The sequence below is a fragment of the Scaptodrosophila lebanonensis genome, unplaced genomic scaffold (assembly GCF_003285725.1).
Source record: "Scaptodrosophila lebanonensis strain 11010-0011.00,11010-0021.00 unplaced genomic scaffold, SlebRS2 tig00000001-arrow-pilon, whole genome shotgun sequence".
Lineage (NCBI taxonomy): Eukaryota > Metazoa > Arthropoda > Insecta > Diptera > Drosophilidae > Scaptodrosophila > Scaptodrosophila lebanonensis.
The window spans coordinates 11232866-11253972 of record NW_022060529.1 but is presented as its reverse complement, the minus strand read 5'-3'; the positions used below and the strand labels follow the sequence as shown (position 1 = coordinate 11253972).

Sequence of the window (21107 nt, the reverse complement as noted above, 5' to 3'; positions counted from 1 at the left end):
AGACAGCACCACTGGCGACCTTCAGCCTTGCTTATTAATTTTCCCAAGCTGCGCCGTTTTTCCCGCATATGCGGAAAAGAGTTAAAAGTCTTAGACACCGATTTGCATAAATTTCGAACATTTTAGACAATGGCACTGGGAAGTCTGTGTCGCTTTAAATAATTTATTTGCCCGAACATTCTAATTAATTGAATATTGTTATTGAAAGACCCTACTATACAACGATCAGACCTTACCTATGTAGTATCTATAAAAGCTTTTTGCAGAGTTCTGCACTATATTCGGTTCCTTATCCAGTCTAAGATTGTGCCACCCAACTATAGAAGCCCACAGAACATGTTCCGATATTTCCTGCGCTACTTTGCAGAAAGGTTCACCATCTTCAGTTGGTTGCTTGATTTGTCAGATATCCAATTAGAATTTCCAGCTTTCATTTATTTCAAATTTCAAATTCGAGTACGTTTGTGGTACTCTCTTAGAAATTAATTGTTTTTGGAGAAGTAATAACAGTTTGTTAAACTGTCTAAAGATCTACTGTGCCTCTCCTGCGCTTATCTGCCTCTTTATTTCCACTCTATTGATCGAATGTGATAATTTAGGTATTCTTCAACCACTCTCTTAGCCGTATAAATTGAAAATATGTTGATCTATATCTGTTGGCATATTTTGACTTGATTTGCCGCTTTGATCTGAGTTGTTGGGTCTCCAGGAAAACTCATCGACAGCTTTACTGACGCAACTTTGACAAGAAGACATAAATCGCGCTGGTTGGCTAGCTGGCTGGCATTATGCAATTCCCGACGAAAGCGACCAACGCATCGAACCTCTGGCTATTTATTTAGGCGTACGAAACTGCAACCACTTTTTGTGGCGCTGCAGCAATATACTACAAGCTGGCCAAAATAGTATCCCACTGCAAACTGCACCATGCTAGGCTGGGACAGCGACTGCGACTGCAAAACGCTTCCTGTTGGACAAATCTACTGCTCGCAGTTACTTAAAACTGGATTACTGCTGCGAGTCTGCCGCCTCGGGTAGCCACAGCAGCGCCAAATTGCTGCTGCCTGGGTTTCCTTCCTTGTTTTGTTAATACTCGCACACTCATGTGTGCTGTTGAATTTGGGTTAACTAAACAATTTTGTTTTTCCATTTTTTCAACTGCTGCAATTAAAATTTTGTAACATGATGGCCAAAACTGCTGCTGCCACAAAACATTTGCTTGAATAAGGCGACGTGGAATGTCTATCTACCTGCCGGTCAGACAGTCGATCAACAAATAATTTTACCACTTTCAACATCATTTTCAATTTCTCTACACTTTCGCATGATTGACCAAAACTGAACAACTTTAGGCCTGCAAGCGCCCTTTTCCACAGCCATACACATGCACATTGAAGACTATGTATGTGCATCGACTTGTAAATTATTTACTTACATACATATATACAAGTGAACACGTGTGTGTGTGTGTGTGAAAATTTGTAATTCCACCTGCCGCATAATAATTATGCATGCAGAGTAATGAAAGAAAACAAACGCAGTTTAGCTGTGGCTGCCTTAGAAATTATTACACATCATGCCCGATATCGAAGCGTCAACCAATGTCTGTCACTATCACTTTCTTTTCCCCATTTGGTAGTGCTGGCCGGCGCCCAGTGCCAGTGCCAGTGCCAGCACCATCGCCATCGCCAGTGCCCCATCATCGATGACTTGACGGCCTATGCGTTCGCACTCATGTGAGTGTCGATGCAGCTTTGCATTTCAATTTAGACATTTATTTTTTCCTCCAACTCTTTTAGAGTGGTTTTCAGGTGGCATGTTAATTTAGGTTGGGTCCATATGCACCATGTCCAAGTGTGAATTAGTGCGGCTTAGCTTTGGCTCCGGGTACAATCAATTGGATGGTATTGCCCTCCTGATAGTGGGCAACATTTTCACTCTCGCTTTCGAAGAGAAGGTGTGAGAGCGGCACATTATTGATGATCATAATAGGGAGGCGCATCTGCAATCTATCTCGAGCTTTTGGAATGCTATTTGCATGAATTAGAAACCAAGTTTTACATTTATTGAACTGGTATTTCATAGGTAGTTTTATAGTTATAGGAAAAGAAGAAAAGCAAGTTGCAAGACCTAATAAGCTATATATAGGTATTCATCCATGGAAATAGAACCCAATAAACTCCAAGCTTGTATTTATAAAAATATTCCTAGCAATCGAATTATGTTGATAGTCAAAAAGAATTGCATTGCTTAGTACTTTAGATTTAGTCTATATTCTCAAACATATGAATATGGATTCCCTTCCTTCTTAAAATAAAGCAACTGAGCAGAGAGCATGTAAGCAGGTTCGCAGTAAGTGCAACTCTGGAGTTTGCTTAAAAATCCGAATTCTGGCTCTCCCTCTGCTTACACTAAAAAACCTTATAATTATAACGTCAAGCATTATCTCTTAGTAATGCCCTACCATTTTTATCCAATGAAGCATGAATTTTTCTGGCTAAAAACAAAGTAGCGAAAGCCAATAATTAACATTTTCTTTAATTCATAATCAAATCAGATCTCAAATACCAACGAAATAATAAAAAAGCCCTAAAAACTAAATGAAATTTCACCTCCAATTATATATTTTTAACAATTTCTAATCGTTTTCTTCAATACACGTACGTGCTACTGGAATTAAAAATAGTTTGCCAGCATTTAGCGGCAGAGCCATATCACGATCACTTGCGAAATAGTTAACACATCATTTACAAAATGCAATTCAAGGATGCCGAGAAGCAATAGAAATATATTATATACAACAGTTGTTATTTAGTTTGACTTTTAAACAGCCTGATAGTGCAGCTGTAATCATTGACTATTTACTGGCAAATTTGCCAAAGAAGAGAATTGTTACCTTGTTTTGTGTGGTGGCTTTATTTACAATTTTTCCGAGCTTAGGATATAATATAGGATATTAAAAACTTAAAAAATAATTATACAATTGAGATGATAGCATTATTGCTGAATGCTGTGGGGTTGGCTGTTGTTGAGGAAGTAAGGAAGTGGAATAAGTTAGTCGAAGAAGGAAGTTGCCCGCCACCATTTTATGATGTCGTTCTGCAAGTTTTTTTTTCTAATTTTTTACTGCACGTTGCGAGTACATATAAAATAGAATATTATCAGCACACTGATACTTCAGAGGTTCCAACCATAAGCCAGTAGTATCTATACTTAAAACTTTAACAAATAATTAAATTGCTTATATTTGATTGTTAATCAAAATGGCTTTCCTACGTGGAAAGGCTAAATACTGCTTTATATTATGATTGAGTATTCAATTCTTTATTAGCATCACTTACATACATGTCGACTTACATACATATAGTATATGTGTGTGTATGTTGGTTTCATTAAATAAACTTGGTATGCCGGTTGCCATAAAATGTTTAACTTCTTATATATACTCGTAAGTATATGCATATTAGTTTGCTTTGTAAAATGAAGCACAAAGTAACAGAGATCACGTTGAATTAAGAAAAATGCATGCTTTATAAAGGGTATTAACACTTCGGCAGGTAGTTTGTTATTAATTGATTTTCAATTGCATGCAGAGGCCAAAGGCTTGAATTTTGTAGTGGGTGCGCTGAAGGTGAAATTTTTATATGTTTTGACATTCCTTTAAATGGAAATTAGTTGTAAGCACATCGCACACACATTGCACACAATGTTTTGCGTGCTTAACGAGCATGAGAGGCATGCATACATACATACATACACATGTGTGTATATGTATGTATGTATATATGTGCTCCACTGCGTATGCTTGATATGCGTGTGAATATCAAACGGATACAAGTGCCGATTGCCTCTGCTGCTGTGTATTAATGTATGTCGTGTTGTTGTTGCTCATCTCTCACCTTTCTATAGTCGTACAATGAACGATACTTAACTACTTACGCGTTTAACATTTTGGGTTCACAAATTTTCGTGTCTCTTTCGTTTCGGTGTAAATTTTTGCTGTACTTGCTGTCACTTAGACCCTTGTCACTGTTGTTGTTTTTAATCGCGCACGCTGAATTGCAGTTTATGGGATGGGTAGAAAAAAATGGTTAATGTTGAGGTGAGGTGTTGGTTTGTCTTGGCAATTGACAAGCCATTGTAAGTGTACACTTTGTGGTTATGTAAGCCTCTTTTTTTTGGCGGGCGCCTATTTGTTGGCATAAGTATGCCAACAACCTCTTTTTGCAAGCTTTCGTTATTGAACATATGTATGTATGTATGTACTTGTATATTAAAAACTTGTCAAATTAGATGCGCTCTTCAGTTGAGATGGGCATAAACACAAAGATGCTGCCCACGCAGGTGTTACGGGCGAAATGACACAAATATATAGAAATGTATAAATATATCGTACGTACAAATGCGATGTAAATAAATGCAAACAATTACATACATATAAGTATCTATGTATATTTTATGTTAACTGATTCCTTTATGGCTCTCTTTATGGCGCCATTCAGCGCATAACGACGCTCTTATTATATAACAGAGAAGTGACGCAGACTGTTATAATTGGCCAGATCTTGGGAAACGAGTGCGTGCAGTTTATGCGAACCAATAACAACTACACCAACAAATCGCAAACATTAAAAGCAATCAACAACAACATTAAACATGCCATGCAAAGAATTGCAAAATGTAACAGTTAAATTTAAATAAATGAGTTGATTAGCTGAGAAATGTTCAATGGAATGTTAAAACTGCGATCAATAACATACAGTTTGAGGATCACTGACCTACACTGAGCAAGCTTTGGACACACCCACTTGGTAAACATGCATACATATAAGCTTATATTTTAGAACCAGCTGCTCTCCCCAAAAACAATTCAAGGTCTGGGGCAATCATATCTACTGTATAAAATTCAGCATATTGTTTTTGTTATTATTATTCATGTATATACATACATATGTATATAGAATCTTGGTGGTGGCGCGTGTATCGCAACAACACATTACACATAAGATTGTACATAAATCAGACCAGCTGGCCGGCTGGTGGAAAAGCTTTTGATTGCCTGGAATGCTCAGAACGCTCACGCCACGCGTAAGCTTTCGGAGATCTGGCAGAGTTGTCGGCGATTCTAAAGCAATTTGAGCTATCGCCTAACAATATTTAGTTTCTTCTACCAACAAAAAAAGAAATTAGATCGGGAATTGCAAGAAGGTAGAAATAATTAAATAAATTAGAATTCTTATAAATTAGTGCTGGTAAAAAGTAATTTATCTTTCTTCTTGCAATAAAATCTGCAACATCTTTAATTTCACTGCTGTTATACTTAGAAGTCTTTTGCACAACTATATAGCTATGAAGCACTTTATATATATTGTTATCAATATATTCAATGCTATAATACAATAATAGGCAAGCTACAAAGGAAGTAATATGTATCAATCCATATAACTATACCAAGAAAGCCATGAGAACTTCCGCAATCGGTATTTGAAGAATTAAAGAACTGGTGGAAAAGTAGCTTAATTGAGAACGTTTTTCTTGGTACATGGCGGCGTCTCGACTACTCTGCCCATTCCAACAACGAGGGGGGCACGCGCTGGAACCACTTGCGGCATATTACGTGACACTAGTTGCCGTCTCTTGACTGCGCAGCAAAACAGTGTGCTTTTGGCTGTGGTTCGATCGTGTAGAACATTTTGCAGACGTCCTTTAGTATTTTCCTGGTAAGTTTCTGATACAACTACATTTCTCTATAGTTTTGCTTCTTGTCTTGCGATTACATAATCATGAATCTAATAATAATGAAAAACTGAAATTTCTAGATTTGTAGCAATCATGTCCCTTCGAGTTTTGTACGCCCAGCAGTCTCTGCTTAATGCATTGAGCCAGACCCTTGTTCGTAGCATGTCCACGCAGGGCGGCTCTAAGAACATTGGCTTCATCGGTCTTGGCAACATGGGCAACCATATGGCCAGCCATCTGATAAAGGCCGGACACAAGCTGCATGTGTTCGACATCTCAAAGCCTGCGGTCGAAAGTCTAGCTGCTAAGGGTGCCACTGCCTATACGAAGACGACGGAGTTGGCCAAGAACTCCGACTTCGTAATCACTATGCTGCCCAACAATGATATCGTGAATGCCTCATACGAGGAGATGACCTCTGATGGCGTCAACAAGAACACAATTTTCATTGATTCCTCCACGATCGATCCTAATTTGGTCAAGTCGCTGCAGAAGCGTATCAGTGCAAAGGGAGCCCGTTTTATTGATGCACCCGTCTCTGGCGGTGTTCCCGGTGCCGAGCAGGGTACCTTAACCTTCATGGTGGGCGCCACAGATGAGGAATACAATGCCGTCAAATCGATCCTTGAGTGCATGGGCAAGCGCATCACCCATTGTGGCACCTACGGAATGGGACAGGCTGCTAAAATCTGCAACAATATGATGCTGGGTATGTACATACATATAGATTATTTCTTGGTTATGAATATAGGTTATGAATGTTCTTTTCGATTTCTTTACGTCATCGTGCTAGGTATTTCAATGATTGGAGTTGCGGAGGCAATGAATCTGGCGATTCGTCAGGGCTTGAATCCACACACATTTGCTGAAATAATCAACTCATCGACCGGTCGCTGCTGGGCTTCCGAGCTGTACAACCCCGTGCCCGGTGTGACGCCCACTGCTCCTGCCAATAGAGACTACGCTGGTGGCTTCTCCACCGATCTAATCACCAAAGATTTGGGTCTGGCCTCAGGTGTGGCCACCTCCTCCAACACACCAATTCCCATGGGCGCCATGGCGCACCAAATCTACCGTACTCTGAAGTCACAGGGTCTGGGCAGCAAGGACTTTTCCGTTGTCTATGATTTCATGAAGAACGAAAAGTACAACTAAGTGTTCATTAATATATATGTACATGCATACATATGTACATATGTAGATATGTCAGTGACATTGACATTGGCAGTGACAGTGGCAGACGTTCACACACACAAACAAAACACCAGTTTTGCATTTATAGCGAGTTAAGTTAAGCATTTCGTTACAACAATCTGACTTATAGGGCTTCCTACACCTCTTTCTGTTTTGATTTATTTGCATTTATTTTATCGCAGTGCAATTTATTTTCTGTGTAGCTTATGAAATGAGTTATAATGTTGATTACATTCTATTAAAGCAGTACTTGTATAATATGGACTTTTTCTCTTCCTAACTCTATGGGTCTTCTTATTCTTATTGCATAATCGGCGTCTGACCAATTATCTCAAATGCTGATAAGCAAGAAGGAACACCTGCTGCTTTCTATTTTGTAGACCTCTAGCAGCCTACATGCAGTAAAAGAACTGCAAATAACTAGTTCTTGAATGCTTTTGAAGGCATTAGATTTACATATAAACATTCGCAGGTTAATTTCCACCTTGCAGTATCAATTTGCAAGTAAACAAAAATATCGTATGGACAACAAAAACAGCTAAACCGAACAGCAAGAGCTAATTGACAAACAAAAATATGTGGCGAGTATGCACACGTCACAGTCTTAAAGCTCACAGTTTGAGAGTCGTCGTCGACGAGAGCTTTACAGTTGGGGAGTCAAACATAAAACTATAGAACGACGCAATAATGTTAGATCGTAAAGGCACAACCCAATAAGATCTAGTGAGAGCAGAGTTGTGGGACACTTTAGCATCACGCGACGACTGATTTAATTAAATGATAAATAAAATTGTTAGCATATACATAGCACATATATATGTATATATATATATATTATGATTGGAGACAATAATAGAATTTTAAATTTGTAACTTTCAAAAGCGTTCTTACCATCTGAGTTATGAAATTAACATTTTGGTCTGCATTTCATATATTTAAAACATACATAAAATAAAAATAAATGCAAAGCAATATATGTATGTTAAAAATAACAATAAAGCTAATAAGGTTCTAAGGCTGAATGTTTTACCTAAATTAAAAAAGAGACTAAGAATGTACAGTCAACTCTAATCCTAAGAACCATAATTAGAAAGTATAGATGGTGCGACAATCTGCGGAGGTAAACGACAATAACACTTTTCAGTTTGAGTAGAATCCAAAAATATGTTTATTAATAATTTTGTTTGTCATTATTTTTATAAAATAACAAAGTTAACTTAGGTGCTAGCTATTTTTATTTTAATTTTTATAAAAACTTTGTTGTGGAGTATAAAATTCATAGTTTGACTATCTAAATAATTTTACCCATATCATAGATTTGATTAAATGTGCAACGACCCTTAAAGTTGCTGACCCTCGAACTTGGTGGGACGACAACAGTAAGGGCAGCAGTTCTATTTTCTTTGAATTGTTTTTGCAGCATACAGATAAATATATAGAATGTTTTAAACAATTTTGTTTCAATTCGAATGAGTTACCATATTATCAGTAGTAGGTATGTACATACATACATATGTTACATACATACATATGTTACATACATACATACATATCTGAATGTATATACTAATATATAAAAAAAAAGCATTTTGTTGCAAAAACAGAAATCATGTTGTGCAGCAATTGATTTGTAAGTAAATAGTATGTAAATATATAATGGGAATTCAACGGATTTACTGCATGTATGTATGTATTTATACATACACACTATATATTTGTATAGGCAAGTTACGAAGTACATCTAGTTGCAAATTTTAGAAAATATCACAAATGTAAAATTTAAATGTAAAACTATTAACCATAAAATTGGATGCATTGCAATTAGGGCTATAAGGGAATTGCTTCGTAAGCATCTAAGTAGGTAAATACTTGAGTAGATTTTCAAAAATAAATGTTCGCCATAGGTACATACAATAATACATACTACATATACATATACATATATTATTAAAGAGCTCTTAGTGTCAGCTCTTAAAAGTGTTTGCGCATTGTTCAATAATTCAGTTTGTTTTCTTGATAGTATTGTTGTTGTTGCAGTTGATTTATATATACGTGTATAGTATTATACATTGTAGGTGTGTAAATAGTTAGCTTGACTTACGAAATACATTCATACATATTCATAATTTAATAAAATTTGTTGTGCATAATTGAGGTGAAATTGCTTCGACGTATTCGAGTAAGCTTTGGAATTTGTAGCTAATTAAGTTGCCATTGAGTAGATTTGAAGTAAAGTACAAGTATGCTTCGTATATCTAGATTGAGTTTCCAATAAGTGGCTAATCGTATTGCCCCAAGCTCTTGGCCTGGTTGAACTTCTGCTTGAGTTGGGCTGTGTTGGCGCGGAAACGTGTCGTCATTTGCTGCATCAGTGGCTGGGAACGCTGCCCCGTGCCGCTGTACTGCAGGGACGCCGGCACGTCAGCGCTGGTTATGGACTATGAGGGTTTCAGTTTCTTTTTGGGATTGCTGCGGGCTTGATCGGTGGGCGCCGACGGTGGTAGTTCACGAAATTGATTCTGGATGAAGGCGAAATTTAATTCTGGATTTAGCTCCTCAATAGCGGTTACTTACGATCTCCTCGTTGTCGGGCACACGTGATAAGAAGTCCAATAGTTCATTGTTGGGTATGGTATTGGGTCGTAGAATGCGGCGTGAGAATTTCATGAAGCCCCAGAAGAGCAATATCCAACGCAATGGCACGAAATGAAGCACAAAAATGGCACCCAGAAGCAGCACTACGGCTAGCCAGGTCAATTCGGGGACGGAAAAGTTGAATGTGCTGCAAGAATTTTATGAAACTAATTATTCTTGATTCAATATAGCTTAATCAAGTTTGAACGTCAATTTCTACTTCACAAACCAATTATAAAGATTTACCTTTCTCATCTACTTACAAAATTAGCTGAATTTGTGTGCAAATTATTTGCCGGTCTGACCAGTTAGGAAGGTACTTACTTTATAGTGCTCTCGCATAATGAGGCCAGATAGCCGATTGTATTTTGCACTGTCTGCGATACTTCCTGTATGGCCTGCAAGCGCTCCTTAATTGACTTTTTCTCCTCCTTCTCCTTGTCATCGTCATCATCCTCATCGTAATCGTAGTCGTAGTGGCCAACGCCTGCGTCAGTAGTGCCTGTTATGAGGCGTATAAGCCACTTCCTAAAAGCAGGCAAATTTAAATCGTGGCCAGATCACAGGCCCCCGGCTTTACTCACTTAAGTATGATGAGCAACAGAACTAAGGGAACGGTCTCCAGATCGCCATACACACAGGCGAGTATCCATAGAACGAACGCAATGCACGAACGCACCGGGGATTCCCACTCGAAGCAACTTCTGCAAGGTGACAATAAAAGAAAAAACTAGTCTATATATCAACCTAAACATTAGGAAATTTACTTTAGAAAACATTTATATTATTTAGAATGCAATTTCCGAAATCAAGAAATCATTTTAGTTCCACCAAATTCATAATTTCATGCAGGAATTTTTCAATATTTTAATAGTAATTAAAGGACGGGGTTGGGCTTTGGTTCTCATAAAATTTACGTACTGAACATAACGCGCTGCATCTAGAATGTCCATGATGATCTCCTTCAGCCGATTGACGTTGCGCAGAAATAGTTGCCGCTTGAACTTGGCCTCCTGCTGTATAAGCTTCTCCTCCTTGGGCTGAAGAGCTCGACAAACGGCGCGCACTTCATTCCAGATCACAGTCAGCTCCAGCATGATCTGAGTGAGAGATAATGAGCGATATTAATCGAGTCTTAGGGGCGCGTAAAGGTCTTGTACCTGTGGCGAGTTGCCCTTGGCGCGTACACAGAGATTCTTGTCTTTCAGGGTGTACCAGCGTTTGACGCCGTTCTTGATGCGCAACAGCGGTATCACCAGCTTGCCCAGGAACTCAACCCGATGGTCACGATCCTCATCGTAGACGGTTATTTCTAGCACCTGTGTTATGTCTTTGACATTGCTGCCGAAGAATAAACCAACTATTAGGAGGCAAGCAAGATGCATTGAGTGTTGGACTTACAAAGTAAATATTTTGTTCCAAGTAGGCGTCAGAGTCTTGTACTCCGTTTGAGTCTGCAGGCGCGCATTGCCCAGCTCCAGCACACAAAATGGATCGGATTTGCCGCCAATATCAGCGGCAGCGAGACCAGTGGCCCCGAACACCTTCACAGTCAAGTGGCCGACATCGCGGAGATTCTGGAAACAGCGATGCCAACGATAGCGATCTCGTAGCAGTTGCACCTCCCGCGGATCCTCCTTGAAGGCCTTCAGGTCACTGATGGTCTCAAGCGCGGTGGTGCCACTAATGGTCAGCATGAGGAACACCTCGCCGGGGCAGTCATCGAAGGATTTCCAAATTCCATGTGTTGTCTCGCGCTGGAACACGCTCAGATCAATGTTGGATTTGCCGTAGATTGTGTTTCGGTTCCAGAGCGCCAGCTCCAGATTCTGATCCTCATCGAACAGGTGCAAATCGAACTGCTCCAACCAGCGTTCAGTCCAGGAAGACTTACTCTTGTATTTCTCATTGCCGAGTCTACGGGGGCGATGTTTACCAAACCTTAATCTTCTGCACCTTCAATTTGTTGCAGCTTCACACTTACCTGAACTTAAAATGCGTATCAATTAGTTTGCTGCCGTCCTCGGCCCGCGGCAAATCTTTCGCTTTAACCAGCAATATCGTTACCACGGAGCTCCAGATTTGCGATTTCAGCCGCTTCGATGACTCGGCCAATTTCGAATTCCGTTGAAAGTGCTGTAATCAGTGACAAAGACAAAAACGAAAACTAGGTGATTGTACAATTCACTAACAAGGCTAAGTCTCTGCAGCCGCTCTGTGACCTCTTTAAAGCCATCGCAACGCTGTTCCAATTGCTCGCGCAGCTCCCTCCGTTGCGTGCGCAGCCGTTTCAGCAACATCCGAGGAGTGCTTCGATAGTTGGGCCAGTCGGCCCCAACACCGAAACTCTTCATGACGTCGCACCTTTGGGAATTAACATCGAAGCCGAAGTGATTTCTTTAGACTACTAACAATGACTAAATGGCAGTGTTGTTGTCGTCGTGGCCTCAACTACAATTGCTATTAGCTTTGTGGCTGTGCGAGTGTGCAAGTAAAAGTTTGTCGTAAGCTTTATTTTGACATAATGTTTAAATATTTCCGCGGAATCTATGAGTAATAGGCGCACTTCGAATGACCGCACAGTAGAGGGCGAAAGTGTTTAAACCGAGTGTTTAGTTAGTTTCCTAATTCTTTAACTATTAAAGTCTTTTATGTTTAAAAATCTTTTATTATTAAAACATATTTTGCATAACTAAAGACAATGAATTTCTTAAATTAATCAAGGAAATTAAATGAATGTCTCAGAAATATTAAAAATGTTAAGAACAGTTTCTCTTACACTTCACAGTCAATTTTTCAAAAATATGTTCCGCCTTCAGGAAATGTCTTATAGAGCTCACATAATATTTACTTATTTTATATAAACAAAAATGGAATGCATAGATTGATTTTAAATTTAAATAAATTGTTCAGTTGTTCTAAGCTACTTATCGCGCCAACCGATAAACCAGAGATGTGTTGAAACTAAAACATTGAATGAAAAAAGAATCATGCGATAGCTATAAATAAATTTAAAAAAAAAAACTCTTTTCAAGGGCAGATTGATAAAAGGAATTCAGGAGAGGAAATATAAAGCTTTAGTTGGTGAGAATTATTTGCTAGTAAGTAAGTAGGATATGTCGACAGCCGGCAGTGTTTTTTCATTACACTTCTCACCCACATTTTACCACGACAATAAATTACAACAAAGCGGACAGACATGCACATACACGAACATAATTAAGAGCTGAGCTTGTGACCAGCAGGTCACAAGTGTTGTTTAAGGTGCTGCTCGTAATGAAAGGTGGCACCTACAGAGTGTGTATGGCTAAAGGGCTTACTTCGTTGCAAGTATGTGACAGATGGCAACAAAAAATATAAGTATATAAGTATGCCTTCTGAGCTGAACAGAAATACTTGTATGTACATATGTGATTGTTGATTAGTTCAATCGCAAATATGCAGCTGTGTTTGGCACAACAAATGATTAAAAAATGATGCCAAACTACTTGTACTATATAGTATGTATGTGCTTGATAGATTTATTGCTCACTAATATATTCAACTCAAATATTTACGTGTATATGTGTCACTACAAGGTGCACTCCACATTGATTTACCATTTCCTTGTCCTCCTGGCTGCGAGGCCACAAAGTCAAATTGATGAGTATCTCGCCCATGCCGCGCTCGCTGTTGTTGCTATCGTTGAGCTGCAGTCTAATATCTTCCGCTTTGCCCAACTCTAGTTGTGTGAGATCGATTTTGGCCGAGCCCATGAAGTCGTCCTGAAGGCCCCAGTCATAGTCGAAGACCTGTGAATAGGAAGTGCATTAACAGCAGCCGGAAATGCCGAACATAATCAAAACTGAGGCATTTTCCAATTGAAATTGAATTAATGCTGTAATTCAGCAGAGTTGCGGAAAATGTAAGGCTATTATTGCTTCAAACAATTCGCAATCAACAAGTAGTTGGTTGTTGGGGACCTACCTTGACAATAATGGGCTGGAATGGGTCCTCCACAGGTACAATGAACACCTCGTCCCACACGGGGTTAAGGTCACGGTGTATGGTGCGCGATTTGTGCAGAAGCCGTCCACCGACCTTGAACTTGACATACGGATCGCTCAGACCTCAAAATGGAATGAAATATTATATTATAAATGGATTGCGTAAAGGTCTCTTGTTCTCCTCAAATGCAGCGTGTCATTTGGTGGCATGAGATAGTTTTGTTGGCAGCGGCCCAACTAGACTAGCAAATAGAGGCAGTGGCCAAAATTTAAGCAGTATTTTTCTAAAAAAAATACAAAACTCCTTTTCTAGAAGCTGCTAGTACTATCGCGATTTTATTCAAACAGTTAATTAAAAATTGGATTAAAGTTATTCTTGTTGTTCTGCAGATTGTCGAAACAGGTTTCTGATTGCCGCAAATAATTTTATACAAGTATTAACTATAGATATAGTCGGATCGTTCCCAGCTCTAGACCTGAGCGTTAGCAGTAAAGTTTGTTATAGTTGGGGGACTATTAATAGGTGCCTAACTAGATATTTACAAGTAAGTGGAGTTTCACCTAAAGAAATGTGATTGTTAGTAGGGCTATAGTTGAAACTATTAAAGATCAGGTGCATTTCAGTTCATTTTTAGCCAAATAAACGAAAACATGCATATTTAAATAAAATTACAAGTTTTTTGAATGCTCATTATATATCAAAGATTGTATTTGCCATTTTAATTAAATTTGTATCTTAACAGAAAATGAGCCTTATTTGAGTTCAGCATGTTAAAGATTGCTCCTTCCTTTATATTGTTTTCTTTCTATTAAGTTCCTAAAGAATTGTAGTTTGCTTGAAAAACTGAAAAACAAAATGAATACCTATGTATTGAAGAAACTACATTCATAAATGTTGCAAAAGAAGCACTTTAAAATTTTAAAAATGAATTTGATTTGGAAACATTAAAAGAAAAACAAAACAACGTTTTTTCTGAATGCATGCTTTGTAAACTTTGTAATCAGGACTTTCTTTACATCCGAGTGTGTATGGACCTAACTTTTTCCTAAGATTTAATTAGAGAGCATTGTGTCGCGCCCCTCCAGCTTACCATTCTTATCCATGGCCACCAGGTCGTTGCCGGATTTGAGATGCACGCGCAGCTGAAAGAAGACATATTGACGTAATTGAGCTTCCCGTTTGCGACGCAGTTCGTCGGCCTGCACGGATATCGTTAAGTAGTTGTTGTTGTTGTGGTTTTTTATTTTGCGAAGCATTGGTGCCGTGCGATGATAAGGCAAAGACGAAGTCGATAAGACGCAGAAAACAAAATGGAATTTAAAATTTAGTTAGTCTCTCATGTTGTTTTGCAATCTCAAGTGCTTTTGAATTGGAAAGCCAATGGCAACAAAGCTAAGGCACAAAAAATGATGGATGAATGGACGAGAAAACGAAATGGAAATCTAAATGCGTGCAGATTCACCTGCAGAGCATCAATTTGCTGTTGAGCTGTCATCTCAGCACCATTGGCTGCCATCGGCGAGTTCGCTCCTCCATTCTCTGGATGCTCATCGATCCGGCCCTCCATGGAGCCGCCGAAGCGTTGAATAACCTGCGCCATTTTCGCGGTGGCGCGAAACTCACGCGCCAGGGGTGAGCCACCGATGGTGGTTGCCCGATGTCGCGGACTTTGCGTTACTGAGCTGCTCTCCGAGCTATAGTCGGCGGCATAGTCGGTGCTCTCCTCCAGAAAGTCGCTGGGGGATTTGCGACCTAGACGGTCTTTGCTGCGTGCCCGTGTCCAGCGATGCCGAAGATTGTTGAAAAATCCGTGCGTTTTCTGTAGCACGCCCACGCCGCTGCTGAGGTGTGGGGAGGCGGCACTTTTGGCCCGTTTCGGCGAGATATGCGGCGATTCGTTGTTGTGGCAGTCGTGGCCGTTCAGCTCTGATGCAGACTTACTCAGATGCTTGCCCAGACGCTGCTGTAACTGGGGAGAGCCGTGGGGTGAGCAGGTCGGTGTGCCGCCGCGCACGACGCTGCTAGTAGAATCAACACTGGCGGTGGCTGCCAGGCGGCCACTATTGCTGCTGCCAGCTCCCTCCCGTGCGCAGTCATCGCTGTAGTGAATACGCGCTGCAAAGGACAGAGTTATTTCAATCTCACGCAACTCGACACACACTAGTAATCGATTAAACAACAATGGAGGGCGGGCACTGCCCCACCCCACACCTAAATACATGTACTGTGTTTAAAAGAGGACAGGCGATCTAAGCGTGGCGAACCACTCGAGCTGCCTGTATAATTTTGTACTTTTTATTACGCTATGCTCTATGTCTGCATGACATCATTGTGCTGCTCAGAACTCTCAATTGCAGCGTCTGCTGCGGCTACTCACTTAATTATTTTAATGAAAATTGCCAATTTTTTTGCAGCCATACCTGTAGCTGGAAATATTTTATTTATGCCAGAACAAAGCACCACAGTCTTCTTTTTCTTTCCCATTGCACTTACGCCGAACTCATGTTGCTATTGTTTATCATTTGCCCAAGGCACGCTTAACTTTGATCAAGGTTCGCCCGAATGCACTATAACTGAATAATTCATGCAAAGTTATGCACGTGTTCGGTCACTGAAACCATAGTTTTGAAGGCGCATGAAGGGCCATAATTTATTCACAAGTCTCACACAGACACTCACAATCGAAAATACGAACTGAAACTGAAACTAAAATTGCTCTCTAAGCAATGCACATAAATTATTATTATTTATTTTCAGGCGGACGCTACGACGACTGCACAGCAGCAGTGCCCCTAAAAGACTGCTACACTTTTTGGCAGCTGAACTGAAGCCATGGAACTCGCTCTGCGGTGCTCGACGCTGTTATTGTTAACGGTACAGCGGATATGCAACCACCCACAACTACACATACACGCACAGTGGAAGCTCGATAGTACAGATTAAAGGCAAACTTAAGCATACATTTCATTTATAGTGTAGACTTGGCACAGTTGTCTAAAACATTCGTAAGTAAATGACACTCTGATGTTGAAAGTTGAAAACAAATAGTGCTTTAAAAATGTTTGAATATAATTCTTAAAGGGAAAGACTGAGACTATCTGAGTCTGAGACGGTTTGCTACTTGCTTTATAATTTTGGTCGACGACACTGAACCTTTTCTTGATTAGATGGACTTTTTTCTTTGAAGCCACAAATCCAGACACAAATACATGAATATTGAAGCCGAAGCCTATATATATATTCTTATAAGAAGCAGAATAACACAATGTAGTGCTCGGACATTTTAAAACTTATTCATCAAAGAATATTTGCATTGAACAACATCATTTTGCTATGAGATAAGTAAGCTATTTGATTTAATAATATTTTTTCTAAATTTTTTGTAGAATTTAGTGAAATATCTGAACCTTTTTGTGCAGTTCATTGTGGTTATACTGTACATAGAACATTCATATATAAATGCAAATATATTCGTATTTGCCTACATGAGATTGTTGTTTGATGTTGTGACTTTGGTGTGCGTGTGTGTTTTCTTTCTTCATTCTATGCACATTGTGCCATGTGTATGCGAGTATGTGTGTGTGTGCGTGTGTGTGCGGGTGTGCGTGTGTGAGTAAGTTAACACAAAAAGCTTTGCGCCAACAAAAGCTTCACACAGATGTGTGTAGAGTGCCCCACTTTTGCTCCTCGCTGACTCTCTGCTGTTCTTGCAGTGAGTTTATTGACATCAGGTGCTTGATATCCTATTTATACTCTGTAGTAGAATTAATAGTATCCTCATGCTATAAATAAATACATTATTGATACATCAATATACGTGTATCTATTTGTTTGAATTGCTTCTCGGACAAATGATTATTTGAACTCTTATTGCTATACAATACATTCATTTCGAAGCTAAAATGTCAGACCGCTTCAATGCAGACATCCTATAATTTGTTTAGCCCAACCACTATGCACTTGGCCTTGCCATTTTAATTAATTAAAAAAGTTATTTATGTTTGCAATGACTCTTGTGAAAAATATCTACTGGGTGTGTACGCAAGGCTAAGAGAATTAAACAAACTCACACTCAAAAATTCAATGTCAGGGAACATAATGCCGGGAGTGCTCCCATGGGAGAAAAGGAACAAACAAAGCGCAACTGTAGCTATTTTTGATGTTATGTCGTCATGGCACATGGGACCAATACTTGTACATGTCGGTTATGTCACAATTTAACTTCCGCGCATTTGCTTAGCCTTGAAAATGCAATGCAGTTTTGACTCTTTCTCCCAACATAAATAAATAGCGTATAATAAAAGGGAGGTAGTTAGCTGCTAAAGGAAAGTGATATCCTTGGATTGTTCTTTCTATCAACTGGAAAGTAATTTTAAAAATGTTTCGATATTATGAAGTTTAGAACAAAGTATGTCTTTTTAAAATTTTCAAAATCAACCAGGTACCGGACTTAATGAATTATTTAATGAATTTTAAGTAGAAGCTATTCTTGGTATTGCTAGCATTCATTGCTAGAAATTCACGGTAGGTTAGCCACTGTGGATTTAAAATGCCATTAAAATTGCAGTTCTGTGCATTGGGCTTAATAAATTCATAGGTCCTTTAAATTTTCTAACGCTTGGCCCATCAAGTTTTAAAAGGCCGACACAGCCAGCTATTTGTAGATAACATATGGGTAACATTTTAATTAGTTTTACTTAACAGCGGAACAGTGTGTCTGTTAAAATAAACATCTTCTCACCACGAACGAAAATTAACAAAACTATGGCATACTTTTAGGCCGAAGCATTTAATTTGATAATTAAACGGTTGTTCTAATGCAATGTATTATTGGGGTATTTAAATATGTCTTTTATTTATTATATTTGATCATATTCAGTGCTTTGAAAAAGTACATCCCGTACTAAAATTGAATGACACATCAACCAGGCCCGTACTTGGAACTTTGACGTTAATTAAATTGACTCGTTGAGGCAAGAGCCCTAATAATGTTCAATCATCGCACAACTTGCAGTGTCGGCAACGGAACTTTACGCATAATGCGCATGTAATTGTATCGTAAAGTGTTTTGAACATTATTAGTTTGACATATTCAGGGCTCCTGTGCATCGTAATATGAAAAAGTAACATTAGTTGACCTTCGGCTTCCAAATGCATGTACTCTGATGGCATAAAAGAAGCAAAATAAATTCCCCATGAAGTTTTTATGGCCAGCAAGGACTGTTTGGAATGGTCACGAGCGCTGTCATGAACAATAAACCCTTATAATGCTCACACAAAATCACATACACACACATCCCATCCCTATACATATGAATGTAGACTTGTGAGTAAATACTCGAATTAGGTAAGTAGCTATGAATATACATACTTGTAGTAGGTATGTATTTGAATTGGGCTTATCAGCAATAATGTTATGGCTTGCAGCGGGATCAGATATTCTGAATACGAAGCAGCAGCAGCAAAAAGGACACACACATCCCATTTATTAAGGGTCACGAGAATGTTGATGAAAAGTGTACACATATTTGTATACGAGGAAGATGATTATTTGTGTACGTGGGCTGCGTTTTGTGCTCACCTGTTGACGATGTAGGCAAGTGTTCCGACATTTGTGCGGCTTATTTACTATTTCCCTATGGCAGCGCAGCCTTTGCTCCTTTTTTCTTATTTCCTTTGTATTGTACGAAGCTACCGCTTTTGCGTTGTTTGTTTGTTTAGTGCGAGGAGTCTGGTGCTTTTCAGTGCTGGTGCTGGCGCTGGTGGAACTTTTTGAATCCTATTGCTGCTACCAGTGATGACGATGACGTCATTGTTTTGATTCCCGACTGTGAACACGCATTGTTGTTTGTTGCTGGGCTCTTTTAACTTGTATCCTTAACAGCGGTTGGCGTCAGGCGGCTGTCTAGACCCACGCCACTACCGATTGCCCTCGGCGCCGCTGTACTTGTTGTGCTTTTATTGCTGTTGTTTTTGTTGTTGTACTTCCTGCATTAACTAGTAGCGCACATATATGTATGTATGCATGTATAATTCCCTTGTTTTTTGATTCTCGAGCACGCAAACCTGCTGCTAGGCTCTAGCCTTTGTTATCAACTATCAACTGTGTGTGTGCGCCGCTGCTTCGAATGCTATTAAGTCATATTTTAGTCATAGTTTTGCCGTTAAAAGCCATTGTGCATTGTGTGTTGTTGTGTGCTTTAGTTATTGCTTTCAAGCAGCTTGTTAGCTTAAGACAGGTGCTAATTTCTTTTTGAATCAATACCCTATTGTGCACTGGCGAAAGTTTTCGGATACTGCAAGTCTGGTGTGCTACAAAATAGATTGCGCAAATACTGGTGGATACCAAATATGTTAATTAACTTTTCCTTCTATTACACATTTTTCTAATTCAAAATAGATTTGCAATGCCTAAGTAAAAACAAAGTCCTACGCGTTTTGTTAACGGCTTCGTTTCCGAGAACTTGATGAAAAAAAGTGTGGTTTGTTTCTATATTTTGTTGAAATTTCAAAACTTTTACCTATAAGTCAATACTATAGTAATCCTCCTTTGAACGGAGGTTGGACCTACTCACTAGAGAGACCTCTAGTGAGCAGAGAAAATTGGAAAATTGTGTCGAACGCAATAATAATAGATTTACTATATAGACAATATCCGCTAAAGAAGTAAGTGCAAGTATATATTGACAATTCTTCATCAAATTAATAAATGAAAAAACCAATACTAGCCACGGTAGTCCTATCAATAATAAATGAAATGGCACAAACTAATACTTAGCAAACACTATAGATAGGACTTTTCGGATCGAAAATGGTTAAAGCTCAACAGTTAAACAGAGCCATTCAATATTTATTTATCGTTATTATTTCAAAATCTACTTAGTGATCTCCTAAAGTGATGTATCTGCTTGTTTTCTTCTTGCGTAATGTCCGTTCTAAAGCAAAGCCATCCAATACTTTTAGCTGCTGTTTTATTATTTTTTATTCGTTTATTTTTCGAACTAAATATTGATCATAAATAAGCCGCAGCCCAAATTTTCTGTCTGTTTAAAGCACTGCTTCAAGCAGTGTATTTGCATGCCAGTCGGTTTTATTTTTATAAGTTTGAACATTTACGTGGACTTAAGTTCTTATTTAAAAATACAAAAAACTTTTATACGAAGTGGAGTTTTAACAAAGCTTTGTACTAAATTCACTCAATTTTCATAAAAACAAGACAAAACCAATGAACTTTTAACTTTTTTAAAGACGTTTTGTCATCCAAAGGGCGGGGAAATACATTTTGCGTATTCTGGTGATACTGTTCTATCGCGAGGGGAAGGTGTCATAAAACCCGAACTACACATGCTCTGTGGATTGTCGCGACACAAGTGGGAGGCGAACACGGCACGGTGCTCGTACATAAATAAAGGATAAGTTCGTATCCTTCATGTTGAGTAAGGGTAAAGGTTGCCGCCAACCGTGACGTATGCATATCCTTCACTTGCCCACTGGAGTGGTCAATTAGACTCATTGAACTTGATTGGCACTACGAAGGTAATGTTTGTAATCAA

The 21107-nt window shown here is 39.0% G+C and overlaps 2 protein-coding genes across 3 annotated transcripts; one reads left to right on the top strand and one right to left on the bottom strand.

The window, feature by feature from the left end:
- Positions 1–5582: 5582 nt before the first annotated feature.
- On the top strand, positions 5583–7197 carry LOC115625575 (probable 3-hydroxyisobutyrate dehydrogenase, mitochondrial). Its single transcript, XM_030520676.1, has 3 exons — positions 5583–5720; positions 5820–6448; positions 6533–7197. The coding sequence occupies exons 2-3, from the start codon at positions 5833–5835 to the stop codon at positions 6892–6894; spliced, it is 978 nt and encodes a 325-aa protein (XP_030376536.1). The 5' UTR covers positions 5583–5720; positions 5820–5832; the 3' UTR covers positions 6895–7197.
- A 1383-nt stretch (positions 7198–8580) lies between these two features.
- Positions 8581–19860, bottom strand: LOC115624567 (multiple C2 and transmembrane domain-containing protein). 2 transcript variants are annotated; one of them, XM_030519299.1, is made up of 13 exons: positions 19136–19860; positions 15017–15669; positions 14645–14753; positions 13534–13676; positions 13167–13358; positions 11552–11703; positions 10969–11484; positions 10728–10908; positions 10489–10667; positions 10152–10271; positions 9892–10095; positions 9508–9715; positions 8581–9452 (listed from the first exon to the last, which is right to left on the bottom strand). In XM_030519299.1, the coding sequence occupies exons 1-13, from the start codon at positions 19164–19166 to the stop codon at positions 9372–9374; spliced, it is 2769 nt and encodes a 922-aa protein (XP_030375159.1). In that variant the 5' UTR covers positions 19167–19860; the 3' UTR covers positions 8581–9371. The 2 variants fall into 2 exon arrangements, with proteins under 2 accessions (XP_030375159.1, XP_030375168.1); XM_030519308.1 differs by having other exon boundaries at positions 14645–14696.
- Between the last annotated feature and the right edge of the window lie 1247 nt (positions 19861–21107).